A 22334-nucleotide genomic window follows, 5' to 3' on the forward strand; every position below is an offset into this window, starting at 1 on the left:
AGTCTGCCTTGGAGGATGGTCGTCCAAAGATCCGAGACCAACTGTCCCTGACAGAAGAAGTGTCCCCCGCCTGGGAGTGAACATCTCTGTCTGGCGATCCTTGCATAGCATCATTCATCCGTTGTCGTAGCAGCTGTTTGATCTCGCCAATGTACCATTGCCTGCAGTGTATCAGATAGACAATGTTGGCTGACTCACATGAGTATCTGCCGCGTACATAGTGGTATCCATGTCAACACTGACATGTTGTGCAGTGGTTGTCACTGACAGGGTTGTACGGTGTTATGGTGGTTGTTGTCCTGAAGGCTGGGCAGTTTGCTGCGAACAATGGTCTTTTTATGGTTTGGTAGTTGTTTTAAAGGTGGGAGGGGGAGGTATATGGTTTGGCGAGGTGCTCATCCTCATCGATAATGTGTTGCAGGCTGTGAAGAACAGGGAGTAGTTTCTGTGCTCCTGGGAAGTATTGGACAAGTACTGAAAGTACTGGACTACCCTATTGGCCGTATCCCATGTCTGTCTTCTGAGGAGGTCATTATGGTTCTCGCTGTGGCATGTCGGAACTGTGCGATTGATGAGTTGAGCATCATATCCTGGTCTTACGAGGGTGTCCTCCTCATCTGAACAGATCCTATGTATGAGTAGGGCTGTTTTAATATGTTTTGGGTGTAACCCAGAGAAGTGCTGCATTGTGAGGTTATCTGTGGGTTTGCGGTAGGTGCAAGTGCCCATCCTTGATGATGATGATGCATGTGTCCACGAATGCGACAGATACTAAAAAGTAGTCCATGGAAAGTCTGATGGTGGAATGAAACCTGTTGATATCACTGTGTAATTATTTCAGTGACTCCTCTCCATGGGTCCAGAGAAAGAAAATATCATCAATATATCTGGTATACAGTGCTGGTTGGAGGTCCTGTGCAGTAAAGAAGTCTTGTTCGAACCTGTGCATGAAAATGTTGGCATGTTGAGCTGCAAGATTGGACCCCATGGCTGTTCCATGTGTCTGGATAAAGAACTGATGAGTTGTAGGATGGTGCCGCATTTGGTGAAGAGTACTGAGGTTGTTGCAGTGATGCCATCGTCATGGGGGATGCTGGTGTAGAGTGCCAAAAAGTCCATTGTGACAAGGAATGTTCCTGGTTCGACTAGTCCATGGGTGCTGAATTTCTGTAAGAAATCTGTAGTGAAGCTGAGGATCCTCTGTTACAGTGGGTTTCAAGGTGCCCTTGACATAGCTAGAGAGGTTCACACAGGGTTCCATTCCTGTCCAGGTATCTTCAGAAGGCAGTAGAAGTCCCCTACCGAGAAGTATTTGGGTTGAGAGTGCATAGGGAACTCTGAAGGACTGGATCCAAAGTATTGATCAATGTGTTTAGTTTACGGGTGTGTTCTTTGGTCAGGTCACTCGGTAGTTGCCTGTAGTGTTTCTGATGGTTCAGTTGTCGGTACACTTCCTTGCAGTAGTCCGTTCTATTCTGAATGATGATGGCTCCTCCTCTGTCTGCTGGTATAATGACAATGCTGCGATTGGTTTTGAGAGCATGGGTTGCATTGCATTGTGGTTGGGTGACGTTTTGTTCTACCTTGAGTGCAGCTGATGAATCTGGCATTTACACATTTCCTGATGGATTGAGCAAGGAAATGTACTGACAGCTGAACAACCAGGAATACTGCAGGCAACTACCCACCGATCCAACCAAAGAACACACTGTGAACTAAACAGGAGTCACTGAAACAACTGCATAGTGATATCAACAAGTTTCATCCCATCATCAGACTTACTAAGGACTACTCATCAGTACCTGTCTCATTCTTGGACACATGATCTCCATCAAGAACAGGCATCTCAGTACTTCATTCTACCACAAACCCATACATAACCTCACAATGCTGCACTTCTCTAGCTTTCACCCTAAACATGTTAAAACAGCCATCCCCTATGGACAAGGCCTGTGGATATACAGGATCTGTTTCAAATGTGGAAGAATACAGTGGATACCTGAAGGTGCTGAAGGATGCCCTCGTAAGACCAGGATACAATGCTCAAATCATCGATTACCAGTTCTGACGTGCCACAGCGAGAAACCGTGATGACCTCCTCAGGAGACAGACACGGGATAAGACTGATAGGGTACCCTTTGGTGTCCAGTACTTTCAGGAGCAGAGAAACTGTGCCCTGTTCTTCACAGCCGACAGGATGTTGTCGATGAGGATTAGCATCTCGTCAAAACCTTCCCTATACTTCCCCTTCTTGCCTTTAAACAGCCGCCAAAACTTAAACAGACCAATGTTTGCAGCAAACTGCCCAGCCTTCAGGACAGCATCTACCACAACATCATACAACCCTGACATGGCAACCAGTGCAATACGTGTCAGATTGTTGATTTGGATACTGCCATTACATGTGGGGGGACACCCACCATATATGCGGCAGGTACTCACGTGACTCAGCCAGCGTTGTCAATCTGATGCACTGCAGGTACATTGATGAGACCAAGCAGATGCTACAACAACAGTCTCTCCCAGTCTTTCCCTTCTTTCTCTCTCTCTCACTCACTCACTCACTCACTCACTCACTCACACACATGTAAGTCTATGGGGCAAATTTGCAGATACATTCTCTTCTCTTCAAAAAGCACACAATCTGTCGACTAGCAATATGTTCCAAGTCACATTTTATAAATTCCTACTTTGGAAATAAAACCAGTCTAACTATTAGTGATGAGGGATATCCTCCTTCTATAGGCCTTCAAAAGATGTCCCAACACTGCTCGTAGCCAGCCCAGATAGAAGCCTAGGTGTCATTTCACACACCAAGTGAAATGCTGAATACTCCTGGAAGATGGTTAATGACCTCCTTTAATCCACAACAGTGAATACCACAATTTTCTCCCTGGTTCCTCACTAACCCTGCTACTTCACAGTAATGTCACTAAGATGGACAGATGACAAGTCTGGAATATATACAGACTCTCATCTCATGCCTTTAATGTCTTGTTTGAGCTGAGATGTCACTTTTGTTTTGTAAAACCTTAAGTTATCTCTGGAATGTGACTTGAAAGAAGTTCTAGGATTTCCATGTTAGTGAATCGAAACCTGCAACACATTCTAAAAAATGAAAGACTTAGTAGCAATCTAGGTTTGTTCAATATATCACATCAGTATATGACACTGTGATCTTTTGCTCTAAATTCTGTATCCTATGGTCCTACTCCACTTCCTGATGAAGGAGCAGTGCTCCAAAAGCTTCTCCTTCCAAATAAACCTGTTGGACTATGACCTGGTATTGTGTGATTTTTAACATTGTTCACCGCATGTGTGCTTGTATTGACACCATGGGAGGTCCCCTCCTGCCTGAAGTAGAGCAAATATCTGGTCTCTGGCTGTCATCTGAGTGCTAGAGACCTTGGACACTACTTTCTTGACTGGATACAGAGACATGCCAGTCATATGTCTGCCAGATTGTGCTGCCAAATCTAAAGTAGATAGAGAACTCAGTTAGGTAAAAATATCTGAGCTGGTGGAATGTGTGGGAGAAAGGCTTATTGGTGCGATCTCTGAGTGATCTGTGGCCTTTTCTTCAGAAGTGGCAGACGAAGTGATGGCCTGAGTATCTGACCTTTTGGGATGACTTCTGTGTGGATGCTGCAAGTGCCTTCATAAGAGAAGGTAGCCATTAGTAGTGCAATTGGGTTTTAGGCTGAAGCATCTTGAGAGTAAGTTCTCAGTGTTGGTAATGGATGTACAGCACAGCACAATGAAGCTGACTGGGTTGTCTTGACCTGGAAGTCTGTCTCTCCACATGAACAATCTCTGTCCTCCCTAGCTATCTGAAGGGTCACCTTAATCGGTATATCAGCCACATTTGCTGACAGTTGTTACACACTCTGCCCAATAATGAGACATTTTCTCTTGCAGTGAGATCAGATGAGGAATTGAGTGTGAAAGTGAATGAAACAACTGCTCATAATTTTGCAGAGGCTGTGGTTAGGTGTCCCAAATGATTGAGTAGAAAGTGCAGAGGGCACTAAGGTTTAATAGTTTAGGATCACAAGATGGGTGAGACCTATTGAGTGCCGATAACTGCATACAATGGTGAGACTTGTCATCTGTCCATCTTAGTGACATTACTGTGTAGTAGCAGAGTTAGTGAGGAACCAGGGAGAAAATTGTGGTACTCACTGTTGTGGATTAAAGGAGGTCATTAACCATCTTCCAGGAGTATTCAGCATTTCACTTGGTGTGTGAAATGACACCTAGGCTTCTATCTGGGCTGGCTACGAGCAGTGTTGGGACTTTGAAGACCTATAGAAGGAGGATATCCATCATCACTAAACACCCCCTTCACCAGCATCTCCAGGTTCCTTTCTCCAAAGCAGCATGCCGACATCCCTTTCTGTGACATCTTGACACCAAAAATAATGGAGCAGCAAACTAAGAAGGACAGTTCCCAGCTTCTATCATTTAAAGTATTATACAGCTGATGTTTAAATGTGTCCATGGTGCAAGCCCCTGGCAGCAGTGAGCATTTCAGCCTTTGCAGCATTGAATGAATGGGTGCTGTCGACCCTGATGCATAATTAATAAGGTGAGCAATGCAAGATTATGGGAGGAAATTCATTATGGGCCATGGTGGGAAACCCTCCATGAAGTTTGCTGGAAATAACATTTGACTAAAGAATGAAAAAATTCAGCTCAGTATATATGCAAATAGTCTTCAATACAACTAAAGTGGAATGTGGTGGCCTACATATTAAACTCAATATGAATATAATAGATGGGCATCATATTTAAATGTGTATGGTGGAATAAGTATGTTTCCTTTTCAGTGTCTCGTCAATTAAAACTAGAGGCTAATTGTCATGCAAAAATTGTATGTTTCACAAACTCCTCATGAAATTCATTGACGAATTTTATCTTCTGTGTGGAATTTATTCTAGTGTGCATGCTTACTATAAAGTAATCTCGTAAGTATATAGACACTGCTGTAATATAGGGATTACAAAAATTAATTTGCTTTCAGCAAATTCCCTCAAACAACAGTCTGGTAACTATCTGTTCTTTTGCAATGTTGTTTGAAGGACACATTCCATGTATACTCATGTAAAAGTCAATTTTAAACTTTTTGTTAGCATTAAATTTATGGGGTTGATTATTACATGGATACTACTTTTGAGGGACTAAACTTCATGCTACAGTTCAAAATACCATATTATTAGCAGAAGCCCAATTGATCTCTAAACAAGTAAAGAAAAAAATACACAATGAATTATGGTGATTCCATAAGTGCAACAAGAGAACTGACCTCAGCTGAGCTGCATTCAAAGGAAGGTTGTCACCTGACTCTGACCTGATGTATCTTAAGCGTTTTTGCCAAATTTTTCCATTTCCCTCCCTTGTTTTAGTTTCAATCTAACATTTTAAGCATTTATTTCTGATTTTTTAAAAAATGTTATCAGACATTTGATTCTCATACAATCTCACCGATCATTGTAGCCATAAGAAATTGTCAACAGCTGCACAATAATTCGACAGCAATAAATGCATATAGCCCTATCTTTTTTTTGGAAATGGTGTGATAAACCTTTTATCGTACTAATTATAGTGCTCATTTGATAATGAACTTAAGAAATCTGTAGCCTAACATTGGTGTGAATTGTACTTCAAAACACAATAGCACAAAAAAATCATTTACTCATCATAACATTTGTGTGCAGGACAGTACCTTGACTCTCAAATGTTGATTTGTTATCTGTGAAGAACTAAAATCGATTTTTACATGAGAAAATTCCATGATTTGTTTGGCCAAAAATAGGGGGTTGGCGTTTACATGAGATCAACTTTTACTTGAGTATATACAGTATTGGTCAGGACACTGGATAACTCCCCTGCTCCTGTTCAAGTAGTGCAATTGGATCTTTTACATCTGCCAGGTAGACTGAATATGTCCTTGGCTTGCATCATATCAGAAAGACGGCACCTCCTGTAGTGCAACACTCACTCACTTCTACCCTAGGGTATCTGTGTTCAAGCCCTGTAGTTAGACTTCAAGTTAGAAATCTATGATTCAGAGAGAATAGATTGATCAAAATGTTGCCAGGACTGGAGAGTTTGAGTGATAGGGAAAGGCTGAATAGGCTATGGCTATTTTCTGTGGAGCATTGAAGGCTGATGGATAAACAGAGAAGTTTATAAAATCATGAAGGGCATAGAATGAAGAGCCAAGATCTTTTCCCCTGGGCAGGGGAGTCCAAAAGAAGCTGGCATGGGTTTAAGGTGAAAAGGGAAAGGTTTGAAACAGATCTAAGGAAGGACATTTTCATGCATGTTTGGAATGAGCTGCCAGAGAAAATGGTGGAGGCTGGTGCAGTTACAACATTTGAAAGGCATCTGGAGGAATATGGGCCAAATGCTGGCAAATGGGACTAGGTTAATTTAGAATCTCTGGTCAGCATGAACGAGTTGGACCGAAGGATCTGTTTCCATGCTGTTCATTTCTATCACTCTATGACTGTATCAATCTTATTTCAGAATACATTTATTGAGAAACTTTCTGCACAAGTCTTGCAAATTCTTAAAACTAATAGGAGGACCAGGATTAAGATGTTGCTTACGTGAAGCAAACAGTTGAGTGGTGTAAATCAGTCAAGTTCTAGAAAATCACATTTTTGCATATCTCTTCCCTTTAATATGCTGGCTGATTTGAACACTAATAAGAGTTGTCAAATTTCGATCCATTGATATAATACTGCCCCTGCCACTTAGTGGGCACATTTGTATGCACGTGATTTAACCTTAGTACATAAAGGCCTAAGTAGCATTATAGCATCAATACAAAAGAGTTTTCTCTGCATTTCTTTCTAATAAATTGGATGGGCAACAGTTGATAAAATATCTTATGATATTGCATAATTGTTTTCTTTTTTGTTGACCTTGTGTTCTTCCTGATTTTCTCCATGCAGCCAATTGACTGCAATGTACTACTCACATGAGTCTACATTTTTCCCCATCCAATCTTTGTAGAATAGCCTTCAAAAAGCATTTCCTTGTGGTTGCTGTGATGCACAGCACTGTTAGTAATATTTATTTTTGTAGATAAGAACAGGGAAGTGTGAGACTTTATACCTTGATTCTCAGCTCAATCAAAGAAAGATGGTTTCCCTTGGCTGAATCTAGGAAATGGGGACTCCTTCACCCACTAAGGTTGTGTATAATTTCACAGATCGAAATATGGTGGAAGGCTGCCACCATCAAAGCTTTGTTTTGATGCACTGCATGGAGTAAGTGTTGGAAAGATCAGTGACATTTATAATGATGAAGAAAGTTTAAAACTGAAGTCTAATGCAGTACCTTGCTTTTCTAGATGAGTGCAATAAGTGAAGCCCAGAAGCTTATAACTCAAGCTGCTGATCTTCTACCTGCTATACAAAACTCGATCCACCATGGCATTCAGGCCCAAAATGATACTACAAAAGGAGGTACAAAATAATATTTTCTACATTTTAGTTATTTCACAGATTCCTTGAAACTGGGATTTAGTGCAGAGGCAGTTATCCTGCCCATTGGCTGGAATACTAGGTACAAATCCACCCCCATTGGCCCAAAAGCTTAGACTGAATTTTACATAATTTGACAATTAGTTGCTTGAGGTTGTGATTTCCAGCCCTCTGAAACATGATATTCTGCCTCCAAGAACTGCCATCCAGTCAGACACCTGACAATTCTTCAATCCCAGCAATGCGACTGGGAACAGTGATCACTGCTAGGCATGCAGTTGACCTCAGACCAGGAGTGTCACTGGATGCTTGGAGTTTGAGATGTGTGTGGTCGGGTAAGTGTAATGGAGAAACTGGAGGAGTTACGGTTTTATATTTCTCGTTCCTTTTCTTTTAGTTTCGAGAGCCTAGAATTTTGGAAAGGGCTGTTTTGATGCTTCTGTCCTGGTAGTGCATAATTTTTAGATTAGAATTCTGTTATCCACTGGTGTCAGCAAACTCTATCACTAAAATCGAGGATTTAAAGCTTGGACCTTCCTAGTTTGGTGTATGATGATTATAACCAAGGCTATAAGAAGTTGGAACAGGAGTAGGCAATTTAGCTCCTCAAGCCTGCTGTGTATCATGGCTGGTACGATATTCCTCACATCCACTTCCTTGCTCTTTCCCCATTACCCTGATTCTCCTACTGATCAAAAATCTATCTGTCTCAGCCTTAAATATATACAAGCTGTCTACCCCACATCTCTCTTTGGCAAGGAATTACAAGGATTCTCAACTCCTGAGAGATGAAATTCTTCCTCATCTCTATATTGAATAGGCACCCCTTAATTCTAAGGCTATGCTGACTGGTTCTAGAATGAAGAGAAGCATCCTCTCAGCATTTATCCCGTCAAACTCCTTAAGAATCCTGTCTGTTTCAGTGAGATCATCTCTCAATCTTCAAAATTCTAATGAGTCCCAACCTTTTAGCATTTGCTCATAAGACAATTACTTCACACTGTGGATCATCCTAGTGAACATTCTGCAAACTCTCTCCAATGAAATAACATCTTTCATTAAGCAAGGGAACCAAAACTAGCTTTGTGTTTCATGCCCAAATACCCTAAGTCCCTTTTGTGTTGCAAGTTTCTGCAATGTTTCTGCATTCTGTTCTTTTGTTTTTCCTTCTAAAATGACCAAGTTTATGTTTTCCCATCTTAAACTCCATTTGCCACCTTTTTGCTCACTCACTTAATCTATCATTATCTCTCTGCAAACTGTAACTTTCACTTTGCAATCTGCCTTTCCACCTACTTTTGTGTCTGCAGTTTGTGGCTACAGTATATTCGTCTCCTTCTTCTTAGTATATAATATATATTGTAAACAGTTGCAGTCCAATACTGATCCTTGTGGAACCCCAGTGGTCACAGGTCACGAACTTATGAAAGTACCCCTTATTCCCAATTGCTGATTCTTACCAAATAGACAGTACTCTATCCATGCCAATATACTGCCTCCAACACTAGGTTATTATGACTTAAATCTTTGTGAAGTACTTTGCCAAACATCTTCTGGAAGTCCAAATACAACATATCTACTGGTTTCCCTCCTATCCAGTGTGGGTAAAACTTCTTTGAAAACCTAATAAATTCGTCAGACAATTTCCCTTTCATGAAAATTCCAATTTTCCAAATATTCTGCTATTAATTCCTTAATAATTGATTCCAATATTTTTCCAGCAAAAGAGATGTTAGGCTCATCGGCCTGCAATTACTAACGTTTGCCTCCCATTTAGAAAAGGGGTGTCATATTTTCTAATTAATTCTTGATCATCCAAGCATCGATCTATTCTCAAATGCTCTTGTTTTCTTTCTTATTAATAGTGCTACCCTACCAACTTTCCCATCCCTTCTGCGTTTCTGAAAGGTCAAATATCTCTGAATCTTGGGTTTCCAGTTTTGATCTCCTTGTAACCATGTTCCCATAATGGCAATGAGATCACATTAACCTTGATTTGTACTCTCAGTTTGTCAACCTTATTCCAAATGCTTCATGCATTAAGATACAAAGATACCTTTAAATTTGTTCTCTCATCAAATTTTTGCATACTTTCACGGTTCCTCGGTGTACGATCACATTCACGCATTCTGTCCCTTTCAATTTCTTGTAGCAATCTGCTCCCACTAATGATCCATCACTTTGATTTTCTAGTTTTCCATGCTTCTGAACCCAGTAACTATTTCATTTAAAGCCCTATCTACTGTCATGCTATGCCAGATCTCTTTGATCCTGTCCTGTAAAAACAGCTCCCTCCTTTCTGAATGACTGGCACCAATGCCTCATGAACTCAGACCCATTTCTCCCATACCAATTATTTGAGCCATGAGTTTGCATCTTTTATAATCTGGTTGACCCTGTGCCAGTTAGCTTGAGGCTGAGGCAGTAATCTGGAGATTATTACCTTTTTTATTCTGCTTTTTAATTTAGCCCCTAGCTGCTCATACTCCCTCTGCAGAACCTCTTTCCTTGTTCCACCTATGTCATTTGGACCTATGCAACCACAACAGCTGGATCTTACCCCCTCCTCTCCCCTACTCCAAGGTCCTCTGCAGACCAGATGAGAGATCCTGAGCCTGTACACCAGGCAGTCAACATAGCCTTTAGGATTCTAAATCCTGGCCACAGAGTACAGTGTCTGTTGTCCTGACTACTGTATACTATCCTCAAATACAATTTCATTTCTGTTTTCTCTCCCTTCTTGAATGATCCCTGCACCACAGTGCTATGATCAGTTTGCTTCTTGCAGCCCCTTCTTCTTCGATACAAAGAGCAAGAATCTTAAACTTATTAGATAATCTCAAGAGCTGAGGGTCCTTCAGAACTATTCCCTCGATCCATTGATCTGCCTCACTCATAGTCACACCCTCCTATCTCTGACAACTGACCAAATTCAAGGTACTTGATCTAAGAAGTGTGACTGCTCCCTGAACTGTCAGTGTTTAATCCTCAGACTCCAGCTCATCAGTTCTGAGACGGAGTTCCTTAGCCAACTAGATTCGGTACAGATGTAATCACTGTGAACCATAATGGAGTCCACCAGCTCCTACAACATTCAGGCACAACACATCTGGCCCCGCATCTCTATTTACTTGGTTCTTACTTTGGTTTGTTAAAGTTTCCTATCTGAAGTGGATGGGCTGATTAATGTGACCTGTTTTTAGTGTTTTTAAAACTGTAATTGTATGTTTTTAAGAAATAAATACTGAAGCAAAAACAATAACTTTGCACTTTTGATAGATCATCCTATAATGATGGGATTTGAACCACTGGTCAATCAGCGCTTGTTACCTCCAACATTTCCTCGCTATGCAAAAATTATAAAACGAGAGGATATGGTCAATTATTTTGCTAAACTTATAGAGCGAATAAAAATGGTTTGTGAAGTTGTCAACTTGACAAACCTGCACAATATTTTGGTAAGTTGAAGACTTACGTATAGTTTTCTAAAACATCTGTTAACTATTTGGATGATTCTCAGGGAGAAATTGATTTTGAAATATAAAACATCCTTTGAAACAGAAGTTGTATTTATATCACCAATTTTTAGCAACACAGAAAAGCATCTTTTCAATGTAATGCCCATGTTGTTCTGGAAACAAAGACCGATGCAAGCAAACTCTAATGTCGAGTACACCGTGCAATTGCCGAAACCCAACACCTTGGGGGCTTGGGGAAATTAGTGATCATATCTTGGGGGCACTGTGTATCACGGAGATGTTGGATGTATTAGAATGCATGAAGGTGAATAAATCTCCTGGTCCTGACCAAATACTCAAGATTCTGAGATAAGATATGCATGCATTTGGAAAGACTGGGCTTGATTAGGAATAGTCAGCATGGCTTTGTGCGTGGGAGATTATGCCTCACAAATTTGTTAGAGTTCTTTGATGAAGTGACCAGGAAGATTGTTGAAGGCAGGGTGGTAGACATCTTTATGGATTTTAGTAAGGCCTTTAATAAGCTTCCACATGGGAGGCTGCTTCGGAAGATTAGATTACATGGAATCCAGGGGAAGCTGACAAATTGGATACAAAATTGGCTTGATGGAATGAAGCAGATGGTAATAGTGGAAGGATGCTTGTCGGACTGGAAGCCTGTGACTAGTGGAGCGCGTCAGAAGTCAGTCCTGGGTCCATTGCTGTTTGTTATTTATGTCAATGATTTGGATGAGAATGTACAGGCGCATGATTTCTATGTTGGCAGATGACACTAAAAGGTGTTATCGTGGACAGTGAGGAAGGTTATCAGAAATTGCAGCAGGACCTTGATCAGCTGGAGAAGTGGACTGAGAATTGGCAAATGGAGTTTCATATGGATTAGTGTAAGGTGTTGCATTTTGGAAAGTCAAATCAAGTTAGGTGTTTCATGGTGAATGGTAGGGCCTTAAAGAGTGTAATGGATAAGAGGGACCTTGGGATTCAAGTGCATGGTTCTCTGAAAGTGGAGTCACAGGTAGACAGGGCATGAAGAAGCCTTTTGGCACACTGCCTTTCATCAGTCTGATTATTGAGTACAGAAGTTGGGAAGTTATGTTGCAGTTGTACAGGATATTGGTGAGGCCGCACTTGGAATATTGTGTTCAGTTTTAGTCACCTTGCCATAGGAAGGATGTTATTAATCTGAAAAGATTGCAGAAGAAATTTGCAAGGATGTTGCCAGGACTCAAGGGTCTGAGTTATAGGGAGAGATTGAACAAACTAGGACTTTTTTCTTTAGAGAGTAGGAGACTGAGGGCGGCACAGTGGTTAGCACTGCTGCCTCACAGCACCAGGAGCCCAGGTTTGAATCCTGCTTTGGGTAACTGTCTGTCTGTGTGGTGTTTGCACATTCTCCCCGTGTCTGCATGGGTTTCCTCTCTCAGTCCAAAGATGTGCAGGTTGGGTAAATTGGCCATGCTAAATTGCCCAGTGTTAGGTGCATTAGTCAGAGGGAAATGGGTCTGGGTGGGTTACCCTTCGGAGGGTTGATGATGGACTTGGGGGCCGAATGGCCTGTTTTCATACTGTAGATAATACAATCTAGATGTATAAGATCCTGAGAGGCGTGGTTCGGGTAAATGCACTCAATCTTTTTCCCAGGGTTGAGGAGTCAAGGACTAGAGGACATCAGTTTAAGGTGAGAGGGGAAAGAATAAAAGGGAACCTATGGGGCAACATTTTTTACACAGGGTGGTATGCATATGGAATAAGCTGCCAGCGGAAATGGTTGAGGCAGGTACGTTAGCAGCATTTAAAAGGCATTTGGATAAATTGTTGGAAAAGAAAAGTTTCCAAGGATATAGGCAAGTGCAGGGAAATGTGGTTAGCATTGATGGACATTTTGGTTGGCATGGACTAGTTTGGGCCAAATGGCCTGTCTCTGAGCCCTTGACTCTCTGACTTGCAGTTTCATACCAAATTAAAATTGTTTCTCCCTTTTGAATCAAGAAACAAAAAAACGCTCAGCTAATTCATCTATAGTCATTTTCTTGTATTCAATGAAAAGCAAATTTGCAGGAAATCTTTAGTATTTATTTTTAGCTGTGCAGTTTAAAAACAATTATTATGAGATACTTATTTTTCTTTTGTTTTCCTTCGTCCTCACTCCCAGTTGCTTGTAGATCTTTTATGAAACTTTATTTTATAGTATAAACCCAGTGCTGTTTTTTCTTTCACTGTGTCTAAGTTTTTTTTAAGAGAGTGCCACCCTTCCTCTTTCAGTTGGCAGAGTAGCCACAGCTACCATCAGTGGTATAATTGTGGTTAACTGTGAAAAGGTGAACTTTTTAGTTATTGTTCAAAAAACGTGATATGTGAATAGCACTGGTTCGGCCATACTTGCATGCTATTCTTAATTACTGCAAGAGCCCTTCTCTTTGAAGAGCCATGGTCTTAATAGTCATTGTCCTCCCATTACGGTGTTAGATAGGAAAATCTAGGATACTGATCCAGTGATGACAGTTCCATGGTATGGGCACATGCAGCGACAGAGAGAGTTATCAAAGTTAATTTTTGATCTTTGGAGCCATGACATCAATCAGAGTGACCCTTTTTCTGTAATCTTTGAGTATTGGCTTGTACATTTGTTCAGATAGCAACACAATTGTTGAATGGAACAAAAAAGTTAAAACATTGAAAATGCTGGAATTTACTTTTCATCTTTGTAAGTGCTAAATGACCTACAAATTATTTTTAACTTTTGTGAGATTGAACAGTTTTGACTTTAATAATGAAAGAAAACAGTTTGTCAAGGGTTGAGTGGACACTTTTTCAGTTGAGGATTCTACGAAACGTTATGGCCATCTGTACAATAAGCGTTTTATAGAGAAATTCTCTTACAAACAAAGTTGTTTTTAACAATATGTCTGAGTGTTTCAAGATTATTTTCCCATCTCAAAATATTTGAAATTTGTCTCATCAAAATATTTTTGAAGTGTTTTTAAAACTTTTATTTTATAGGACTTTTTCTGTGAATTTAGTGAACAGTCACCTTGTGTGCTCTCTAGGTCTTTGTTACAGGTACGTAAACATTTACACATTTTATACAATGTTCAAAAGACTGCACTTCCATTGTGTTTACATGTTTATTTATATTTGCACGTTAAATACTATAAATACTATAGTGTGAGATTCAAAGTTATCTGCTTTTGCTGTGTTTATGATCTGAATATCCCAAACAATTTACATATATTATTGATACAAAAATTATCCTGATTAGCAAATAGTTTCCATTTATAACAAATATTTTTGTTGGCAGGCAACTTTCTTGGTCGATAACAAAAAGGTGTTTGGTACACATCTGATGCAGGATATGATAAAAGATGCTTTGAGATACTTTGTTAGTCCTCCTGTGCTTTCAGCTAAGTGAGTAAATAAACTATTGTGCTCCTTCAAGAGCAATTAATTTTTGCATTTGCTGATCTGAGCTCCATGTTAAGTACAAACATTGCTGCTAATCATTTTCAGTAGAGCCATTTTAATGCAATTTGCAGTTTGAATTAAAATGCTAGAAATAAACTATAGTATAAGCTGGACACCATTACTAAGTTGGTTCCATTCTTTGTTGTGTAATCATAACTAGGAATCGCTTGAATGGTTTCTCTTCCTGCATAAACTTCTGCAATTTAAACATTGGGAAGACCAAAATGTTGCTTTTGGTGCTGATTTCAAACTCCATTTCCCAAACCATTGGTGTCATCCCTTTCCCAAGCAAGATTCTGAGAATAAACCAGTCTTGCTGCAACCTTAATGCTGTTTTTGACCCCAGCATAAGTTTCTGACCATGTATTGATGTCAGCGCTAAGATTCTTTTTCCCCCCCATATCATCATACTGTCTGAATTCCCCTCTGTCTCGTCTCAGCTCAGCTCAGCTGCTGCTAAAATTTTCATTCATCTTTTAACATTTCTACATTTGACCGTTCCAGTGATAATGGCCAGTTGCCCATATTCTCCTGCCTATAAACTTAAGGTCACCCAATAATCTGGCTGCATTTTTATGCTAACAATCCTGTTCCCCTGTCTATCACGCAATGTTTTGATTAAAATTCTTGTTTTAAAATCCTTCTGTGATCTCACTCCTCCCTTTCTTTGTATTCTCCTCCAGCCCCAACCCACGTATATCTGAACTCATTCCACCTCTTGAACTTCCCTGATACAGTTACTCAATGTATTCAGTTCAGTTGTCCAGGATCAATTTTTGAAGATTCCTCCTTACATCTCTCTGCCTCTCTACCTTGCTTTCCTCTGTTTAAAGTGCTCTTTAAAACCTACCTCTTTGACCATGCTTAAAGCTTCCTGATTGAATCATCTTGTGTATTATGTCTAATTTTGTACTTCGTACACTTTGGCTGGTCAGGGTGTTTCATTTGAATAGAAATGAATAACCATCTAACTTAAATGAAAACAGAAAATGCTGTTAATTTGTCAGCATCTGTAAAGGGAAGATTTTAAGCCTAAGCTGTGGGGAAAAAAAAGTCCTTTCTGTATATTCTTGTCTTGCAAAAATAAATAAATATTATGGGCCTAATTTTTCAAATGTTGGTTAATTTCAGATGTTGTCTTTACAATAATCATCAAGCTAAGGATTATATAGACTCATTTGTCACTCACTGTGTTCGGGTAAGTAAACTACCTTATTTGGTGCATAATCTTTAACCTGTTTCAAAGGGTAGCAATTCTGTTACTTTAAAAGAAAAGTTTCTGGGTTCTTATTTTTTATTAAATTCAACAGGAATACTTTCTGCTGGTGCTATTGCTATTTTCCAATCCTTTCTCTCTTTACTCTTCGATCTAACCTTTTTTCTCATGGCAGATGATTCCATGGATATTTTTGGCCTTAGATCTCTCATGGAAAAAACATTCATCTTATGAGTCTAGAGAATTAACATCAATGGAGCTGTTTGACTCTATGGATGTGGGATTGGGTGTGTCTATATGTATCAGGATAGCTGTACCTAATTCCATAATCTGATCAATCTAATCTTACTGGGGGCTCTCTTGTGGTGTAGAATTAGTGTCTCTACCCCTACACTGAGAGACCCGAGTTCAAGTCCCACTTGCTCCAGAGATGTGTGATAACATCTCTGAACAGATTGATTAGAGTCATAAAGTAATATAACACAGAAAGACCATATAACCATTCGTTCCAACTCGTCCATGCCAACCAGATATCCTAAACTTGATCTAGTCCCATTGACCAGTGGTTGGCCTATGTCCCACTAAATTCTTCCTCTTCGTATCCCATCCAGATGCTACAGGTAACTCTCATATAACGCTTGTTTATTAGATACAATTTGTCTGTAACGCAACTTCTGAGTTTCCAACCTTTTTATAAAGTGAACTCCTGTTCGCTGTTACGCGATTCTCATCCCCGGTACTAGGTGTTGTGCGTGGAGGACTAGACTGCACGTGGAATCACATGATCAGTTGACCCTTGCGCTTTCTTGTGAAGAGCTTTGTGTAAGGTATTGTGAAATGTTTGTGCTAGTGTACTTGGAAAAGCATGGTGAAAATGTCTCTACAGCCTGAGGACAAGAAGCTGGAAGCAATCTGATAATTTAAAAACTTAAGAGTGAAAGTTCACTGAAAAGGACAGTGTTGAGGAGCAGTTGGAAAGTTGGCTTTGTTGTTTGTATTAAGAGCTTTTTTTTCTCTCTTTTAAAAAAAAATATGTTTAGATGTTAAAGAATATCTGCAGACTCATGTGAATCTGTTTCAGTAACTAATCACAATGGTAATCAAGTGCAAAAAAAAAATACCAGTCGGGGCTTGGACATGGTCAGAGCCAGGAAACTCTGCACATAGTAGGTGAGAGAGAGAAAGGTGGGTGGCATGCTATTTCTTTTTGTGATGTGTAGAGATATCCTGAGGGTGTGAGTAGGCTGTGCAGAAGAGATTCAGGGTTAATCAGGATCAGATGTTAATGAGGATGAGAGTGAGTGGGAAAGGTGTTGCTAGAAATGATGGGTCCAGTAGCAGAGAGAGAGAATGTGAGGTATCAACGAGAAGATGGTGGCATTTTCACTGGCAGAGTGGAGAATGACATTGATCTTCCAACATTCTGTGCATTCCTAGAGATGGTTGAGACTGTACTGGCCTGGATGGCAACCCTGGTCCAGGTTGGTGTGGTTCCAGGAGAATGATGTCCTCTGTTGGCCTGGGAGAATAAAACATTCTACCTTTGCATCACGCCATCCTCATCAGCAGCATCTCCATGTCCCAGCCGACAAAGAGAGGCACCAATTTTCCATTAATTATTTCAGACATTCCTGATGACTGGTTTATGCCCGAAATGTCAATTTCCCCTGCTCCTCAGATGCTGCCTGACCTGCAGTGCTTTTCCTGCACCACACTCTCAACTCTGATCTCCAGCACCTGCAGTCCTCACTTTCTCCGAACCAATTTTCCATTGTCTGCCAAGGGCCAATATCAGGAACCATGCAGGGCACTTCCAGACTGATAGCTTTTGTCTAGGTGCATGATATCTTTTTAAAGATGGTGCTGCACCACGGATGTTAGTCAATTCCAGGATATACAGGAAGTGTTGAGTTGTTTTGGAAATGGTACATAGTATGATGGTGCTGAAATGTGAGAGAGGTGCACCAAATCAGGTGGGTTTTGTAAAATAAGGTGATAGATATCCTCAAGCATCACAATGTGAAACCCTCCAAGAAACTTGGCAAAACTTATACTTGGCAAAAGAAATTAAGATTCAGCCCTTTCATTCTGGGATCTGACTTGTGCAGTGTTACCATTGGATGGGGTCAGAAGATTGGCTAGAATGTAGTGCAGCCAGCAGTTATAGATGCCAATCGAGAGTAATCAATTGAAGATTCTGATGAATTGCACGACAGTATACAGTACCTTACAACAGCTCAAAATTTACTTAGGTTTGTGTTAGGTTAACTACTATTGTTGTTTAGATTTTTACTGGTATTTTTTTGGTGGTGCACCCCAACCCTGTTTTTTTTCCCCCAAAGGTCCCATTATTTCTATTGCATAATTTTCTATAACATGGCATTACACAGGAAAGCAACTAAGGCATTAGAGGAGAATTAGCTGTATTTAAATGTTGTAATTCTCTCCGTCTCCACCATTTCCTCTGGCAGCTTGTTTCAAATGCGCAGGCCCTCTGCATGAAAAAGTTGCCCCTTCAGTCCCTTTTAAACTTCTCTGTCTCACCTTAAACCCTATGCCCTTTTGTTTTGGACTCCCCTACCCTGGTCCTTGGCTACTCACCCTACCCATGCCCCTGATGATTTTATAAACCTCTATATAAAGTCACCCCTCAGCCTTTGACACTGCAGGATAAAATGCTCCAGCCTATTCGACCTCAAACCTTCCAGTCCCAGCAACATCGTTGCAAATCTTTTCTGAAACCTTTCTAGTTATATACATATCTACAACATATTTCCTATAGCAGGGAGACCAGAATTGAACTCCGTATTCTAGAAGTGGCCTAACCAATGCCCTGTACAGCTACAACATGACATCCCAACCACTATACTAAATGCACTGAGCAATGAAGGCAAACATGCCAAACTCCTCCGGCACTTTTGTATATCTGCAACTCCACATTCAAGGAACTATGCACCTTACACCCCTTTGTTTGGCAACCCTCCCTAGGTAAAAACAATGACTGCAGATGCTGGAAACCAGATTCTGGATTAGTGGTGCTGGAAGAGCACAGCAGTTCAGGCAGCATCCAAGGAGCTTCAAAATCGACATTTCGGGCAAAAGCCCTTCATCAGGAATAAACCCTCCCTAGGGCCTTACCAATAACTGTATAAGTTCTATCCTGATTTGCCTTACCAAAATGTAATACCTCACTTTTATCTAAATTAAACTCCATCTGCCACTCCTGGGCCCATTGGCCATTTGATCAACATCATGTTGTATTCTGAGGTGACCTTCTGCACTGTTCACTACACCTCTAATTTTTATATCATCTGTAAACTTACTAACCATACCATCTATTTTCACATCCAAATCATTTATATAAATGATAAAAAGCAATGGACCTAGCACCAATTCTTGCAAAACACCCTGGGACCACAGGCCCCCACCACCACTCTGTCTCCTATCTTGAAGCCAACTTTATATCCAGTTGGCTTCCTCTTCCTGGATTCCATGTGATCTCACCTTGCCAACCAGTCTACCATGTGGAACCTTGTCAAACCTCTTGAAGTCCATTCTGTCGTCTTCAAAGAACTCATTCAAGTTAATGAGACGTGGTTTCCCACACACCAAGACATAGTAACTCTTCCTATTCAGTGCTTGCCTTTCTAAATGTATGTAAATCCTGTCCCTCAGAATCCCCTCCAACAACTTGCCCACCACAGGCATAACACTCACCAGTCTACAGATCCTTGAATGTTCCTTACCACTTTTATTAAATAATGGCACCACGTTAGCCAACCTCCAGTCTTCCGGCACCTCACCTTTGACTATTGATGATACAGCTATCTTGGAAAAAGTCCCAGCAATCTCTTCCCTAGCTTCCCACAGAGTTCTAGTGAACACCTGGTCAAGTCTTGGGGATTTATCCACCTTTTTATGCGTTTTAAGATGTCCAACACCACTCCCTCTATAATATGGACAGTTTTCAAGATGTCACTTTATTTTTCCCCAAGTTCTCTACTTCCACATCCTTCTCTACAGTAAATACTGACACACAAAATATTAATTTAATTTCTCATGCATCTTCTGTAATTCCATACATAGACCGCCTGTTGATCTCTAAGGGATCCCTGTTCTCTCCTAGTTATTCTTGGTCTTAATGTATTTATAGAATCTCTTTTTGGATTTTTCTCAGCCTTTATTTAGCAAAACTATGTCAGGTTCCCATTTTGCCCTCCTGATTTCCTCCTTATGTATACTCCTTCTGCCCTTGTACTCCTCTCTGGATTCACTTGATCCCAGCTTATATATATACCGGGCATATGCCTCCTTTTTCTTGAAAAGAGCCTCAATTTCTCTCGTTACCTAGCATTCCCTACACCTGCCAGCCCTTTCCTTTCATACTAACATGAACATATTGTCTCTGAATTCTTGTTATTTCATGCTTAAAGGTCTCTCACTTCCCAATTGTCCCTTTACCTGTGAAAAGCCTTCCAAGTCAACTTTTGAAAGTTCTTGCCTAATCCCAACAAAATTGGCCTTTCTCTAATTCAGAGCTGAAAATGTGTTGCTGGAAAAGCGCAGCAGGTCAGGCAGCATCCAAGGAAGTGACGTTTCGGGCATAAGCCCTTCTCCTGTTCCTTGGATGCTGCCTGACCTGCTGCGCTTTTCCAGCAACACACTTTCAGCTCTGATCTCCAGTATCTGCAGTCCTCACTTTCTCCTTTCTCTAATTCAGAACTTGTAACTTTTCGATCAGGTCTGTCCTTTTCCATAACTATTTAAAATCAATAGAATTATTGCTGGCCCCCAAAGTGTACTCCCACTGGCAGTTCAGTCACTTGCCGTGCCTTATTCCCCAAGAGAAAGTCAAGTTTTGTTCCTTTCCTAGTAGGTACATCCATATACTGAATAAGATGTTCTTGTTTGCTTAACAAATTCCTCTCCATCCAAGCTCTTAACACTATGACAGTCCCAGTCTATGTTTGGAAGTATCCTATCATTCTTACACATATCTGAGATTTCCTTACATATTTTGCTTCTCAATCTTCTGCTGACTTTGCAGGGGGCTATATTACAATCCCAAAAATGTGATCATCACTGCCCTATTTCTCAGTTACACGGACTATAACTTCACGGGGTGTTCTCCCAGGAATATCCTCCCCATCTACTGCTATAACTAGAAAAGCCAATCGCCCTCCTCTCTTGCTCCCCTTTTTATTCTTCCTATAGCATTTATACCCTTGAATATTAAGCTGCCAATCCTTCCCCTCCCTGAGCCACAGTTCTATAATAGGTATGATATCCCAGTTCTGAGTTCCCAAATTTTGAGTTCATTTGCCTTACCTGTTAGGCCTCTTAAATTGAAATAAATGCAGTTTAATGTTTTGGTTTTATCTCATTCCCTGCCTTGCTCTTGCCAGCCTTAACTATTTAACTTGCACCTCTTCACTACTGTACCAGCCTCGGAATTATCTCTTTTGTCACTAACTCTTTGGGTGTCCAGAAATGTTTGTAATTGCACAGTCAGTCACAGAATTGTGGAATCCCTACAGTGTGGAAGTAGGCCATTGAGCCCACACTGACCCGCTGAAAAGTATCCCACCCAGACTCAGCCTATAGCTAATCCACCTCATCTGTACATTCCTACCTACAATGGGCAAGTTAGCATGGCCAGTCCACCTAACCAGCATATCTTTGGACTGTGGGAGGAAACCAGAGCACCTGAGGAAACCCACATAGACACAAGAAGAATGTCCAAACTCCACACAGTCGCCTGAGGCTGGAATTGAATCTGGTTCCCTAGCGTGGTGCTGCAGCAGTGCTAACCACTGAGCTATCGTGCTGCCACAGACAGCTGTGAAGGTTCACTGCTTGTTTCTATGGTGTGTTCTTTTTGACTTCTGGAGCCATTCTTTGACTTCTCTGCATGGTGGCTCTCCTAGGAAAATAGATTAATGTAAAGAATTAACCTTTCTACTGAAACTTGGCTGCAATTATTGCATGAATCAGACATGAAAGTTGGGGCAGTTCTAGTCTGCATGCTCATAACTAAATTTATCTCCGTCATGGAACTACCCTGCAACATGATAAGATTTTAAGAGTCTGGAACAAATATTGGCATTTGGCAATTTCTTGTTGTCAGTATTTGTTTTAAAAGAAGCAATTAAAACATTGCTACCTTTGCAGCAAAACATTTTTTTTGCTATAGAAGCAGTGCAGATAAAATACAGGCCCTATCTGAAAGTGCAAAAGAATGTTAAAATTAAATTGTCAAACATCTCACCAACAAAAACTTGGCCTCTTCAGTTAAGCAGTCTGTATATTCTTTTCACATAAAAGCATTATTAAACCACACTTTACGTGCAGCACTTTCACATATGAGTATTATGTATCATAATTTAGGGTAGGTTAAGTAACTACCTAGAGTCCAGGAGGGTATTGCAGGCATCTGTCTATTTCAGAGAGAGAATTTGTTTTCCACTTAAGAGGTATTATTTCATTATTAAGAATAGGGCAGGGGAGGATTCTGTGGATTGAACCCACATTGATTTGGTTAACCTGTACCACACACTAACCATCTAGCCAACTGAGCTAATTAGTGAATATAAAGTATTAACGGTTTACATATATCTCAGTTGTTAAGGTTTCAGAAGTTGAAAAATATTATGTGTATGTGACACTGACAGTCATGGTGCA

At 40.5% G+C, this 22334-nt stretch overlaps 1 protein-coding gene across 2 annotated transcripts in view; it reads left to right on the top strand.

The window, feature by feature from the left end:
• naa35 (N-alpha-acetyltransferase 35, NatC auxiliary subunit) overlaps window positions 1-22334 on the top strand; it is an 80178-nt gene that overhangs the window by 35488 nt on the left and 22356 nt on the right. For both annotated transcript variants that reach the window (XM_072585864.1, XM_072585863.1), the window contains exons 11-15: window positions 7364-7478; window positions 10776-10954; window positions 13976-14035; window positions 14274-14380; window positions 15569-15635. In XM_072585864.1, the coding sequence (XP_072441965.1) occupies window positions 7364-7478; window positions 10776-10954; window positions 13976-14035; window positions 14274-14380; window positions 15569-15635 (528 nt within the window). The remainder of the gene's footprint in view (window positions 1-7363; window positions 7479-10775; window positions 10955-13975; window positions 14036-14273; window positions 14381-15568; window positions 15636-22334) is intronic.

This window comes from Chiloscyllium punctatum, chromosome 2 (assembly GCF_047496795.1).
Source record: "Chiloscyllium punctatum isolate Juve2018m chromosome 2, sChiPun1.3, whole genome shotgun sequence".
NCBI classification, from domain to species: domain Eukaryota; kingdom Metazoa; phylum Chordata; class Chondrichthyes; order Orectolobiformes; family Hemiscylliidae; genus Chiloscyllium; species Chiloscyllium punctatum.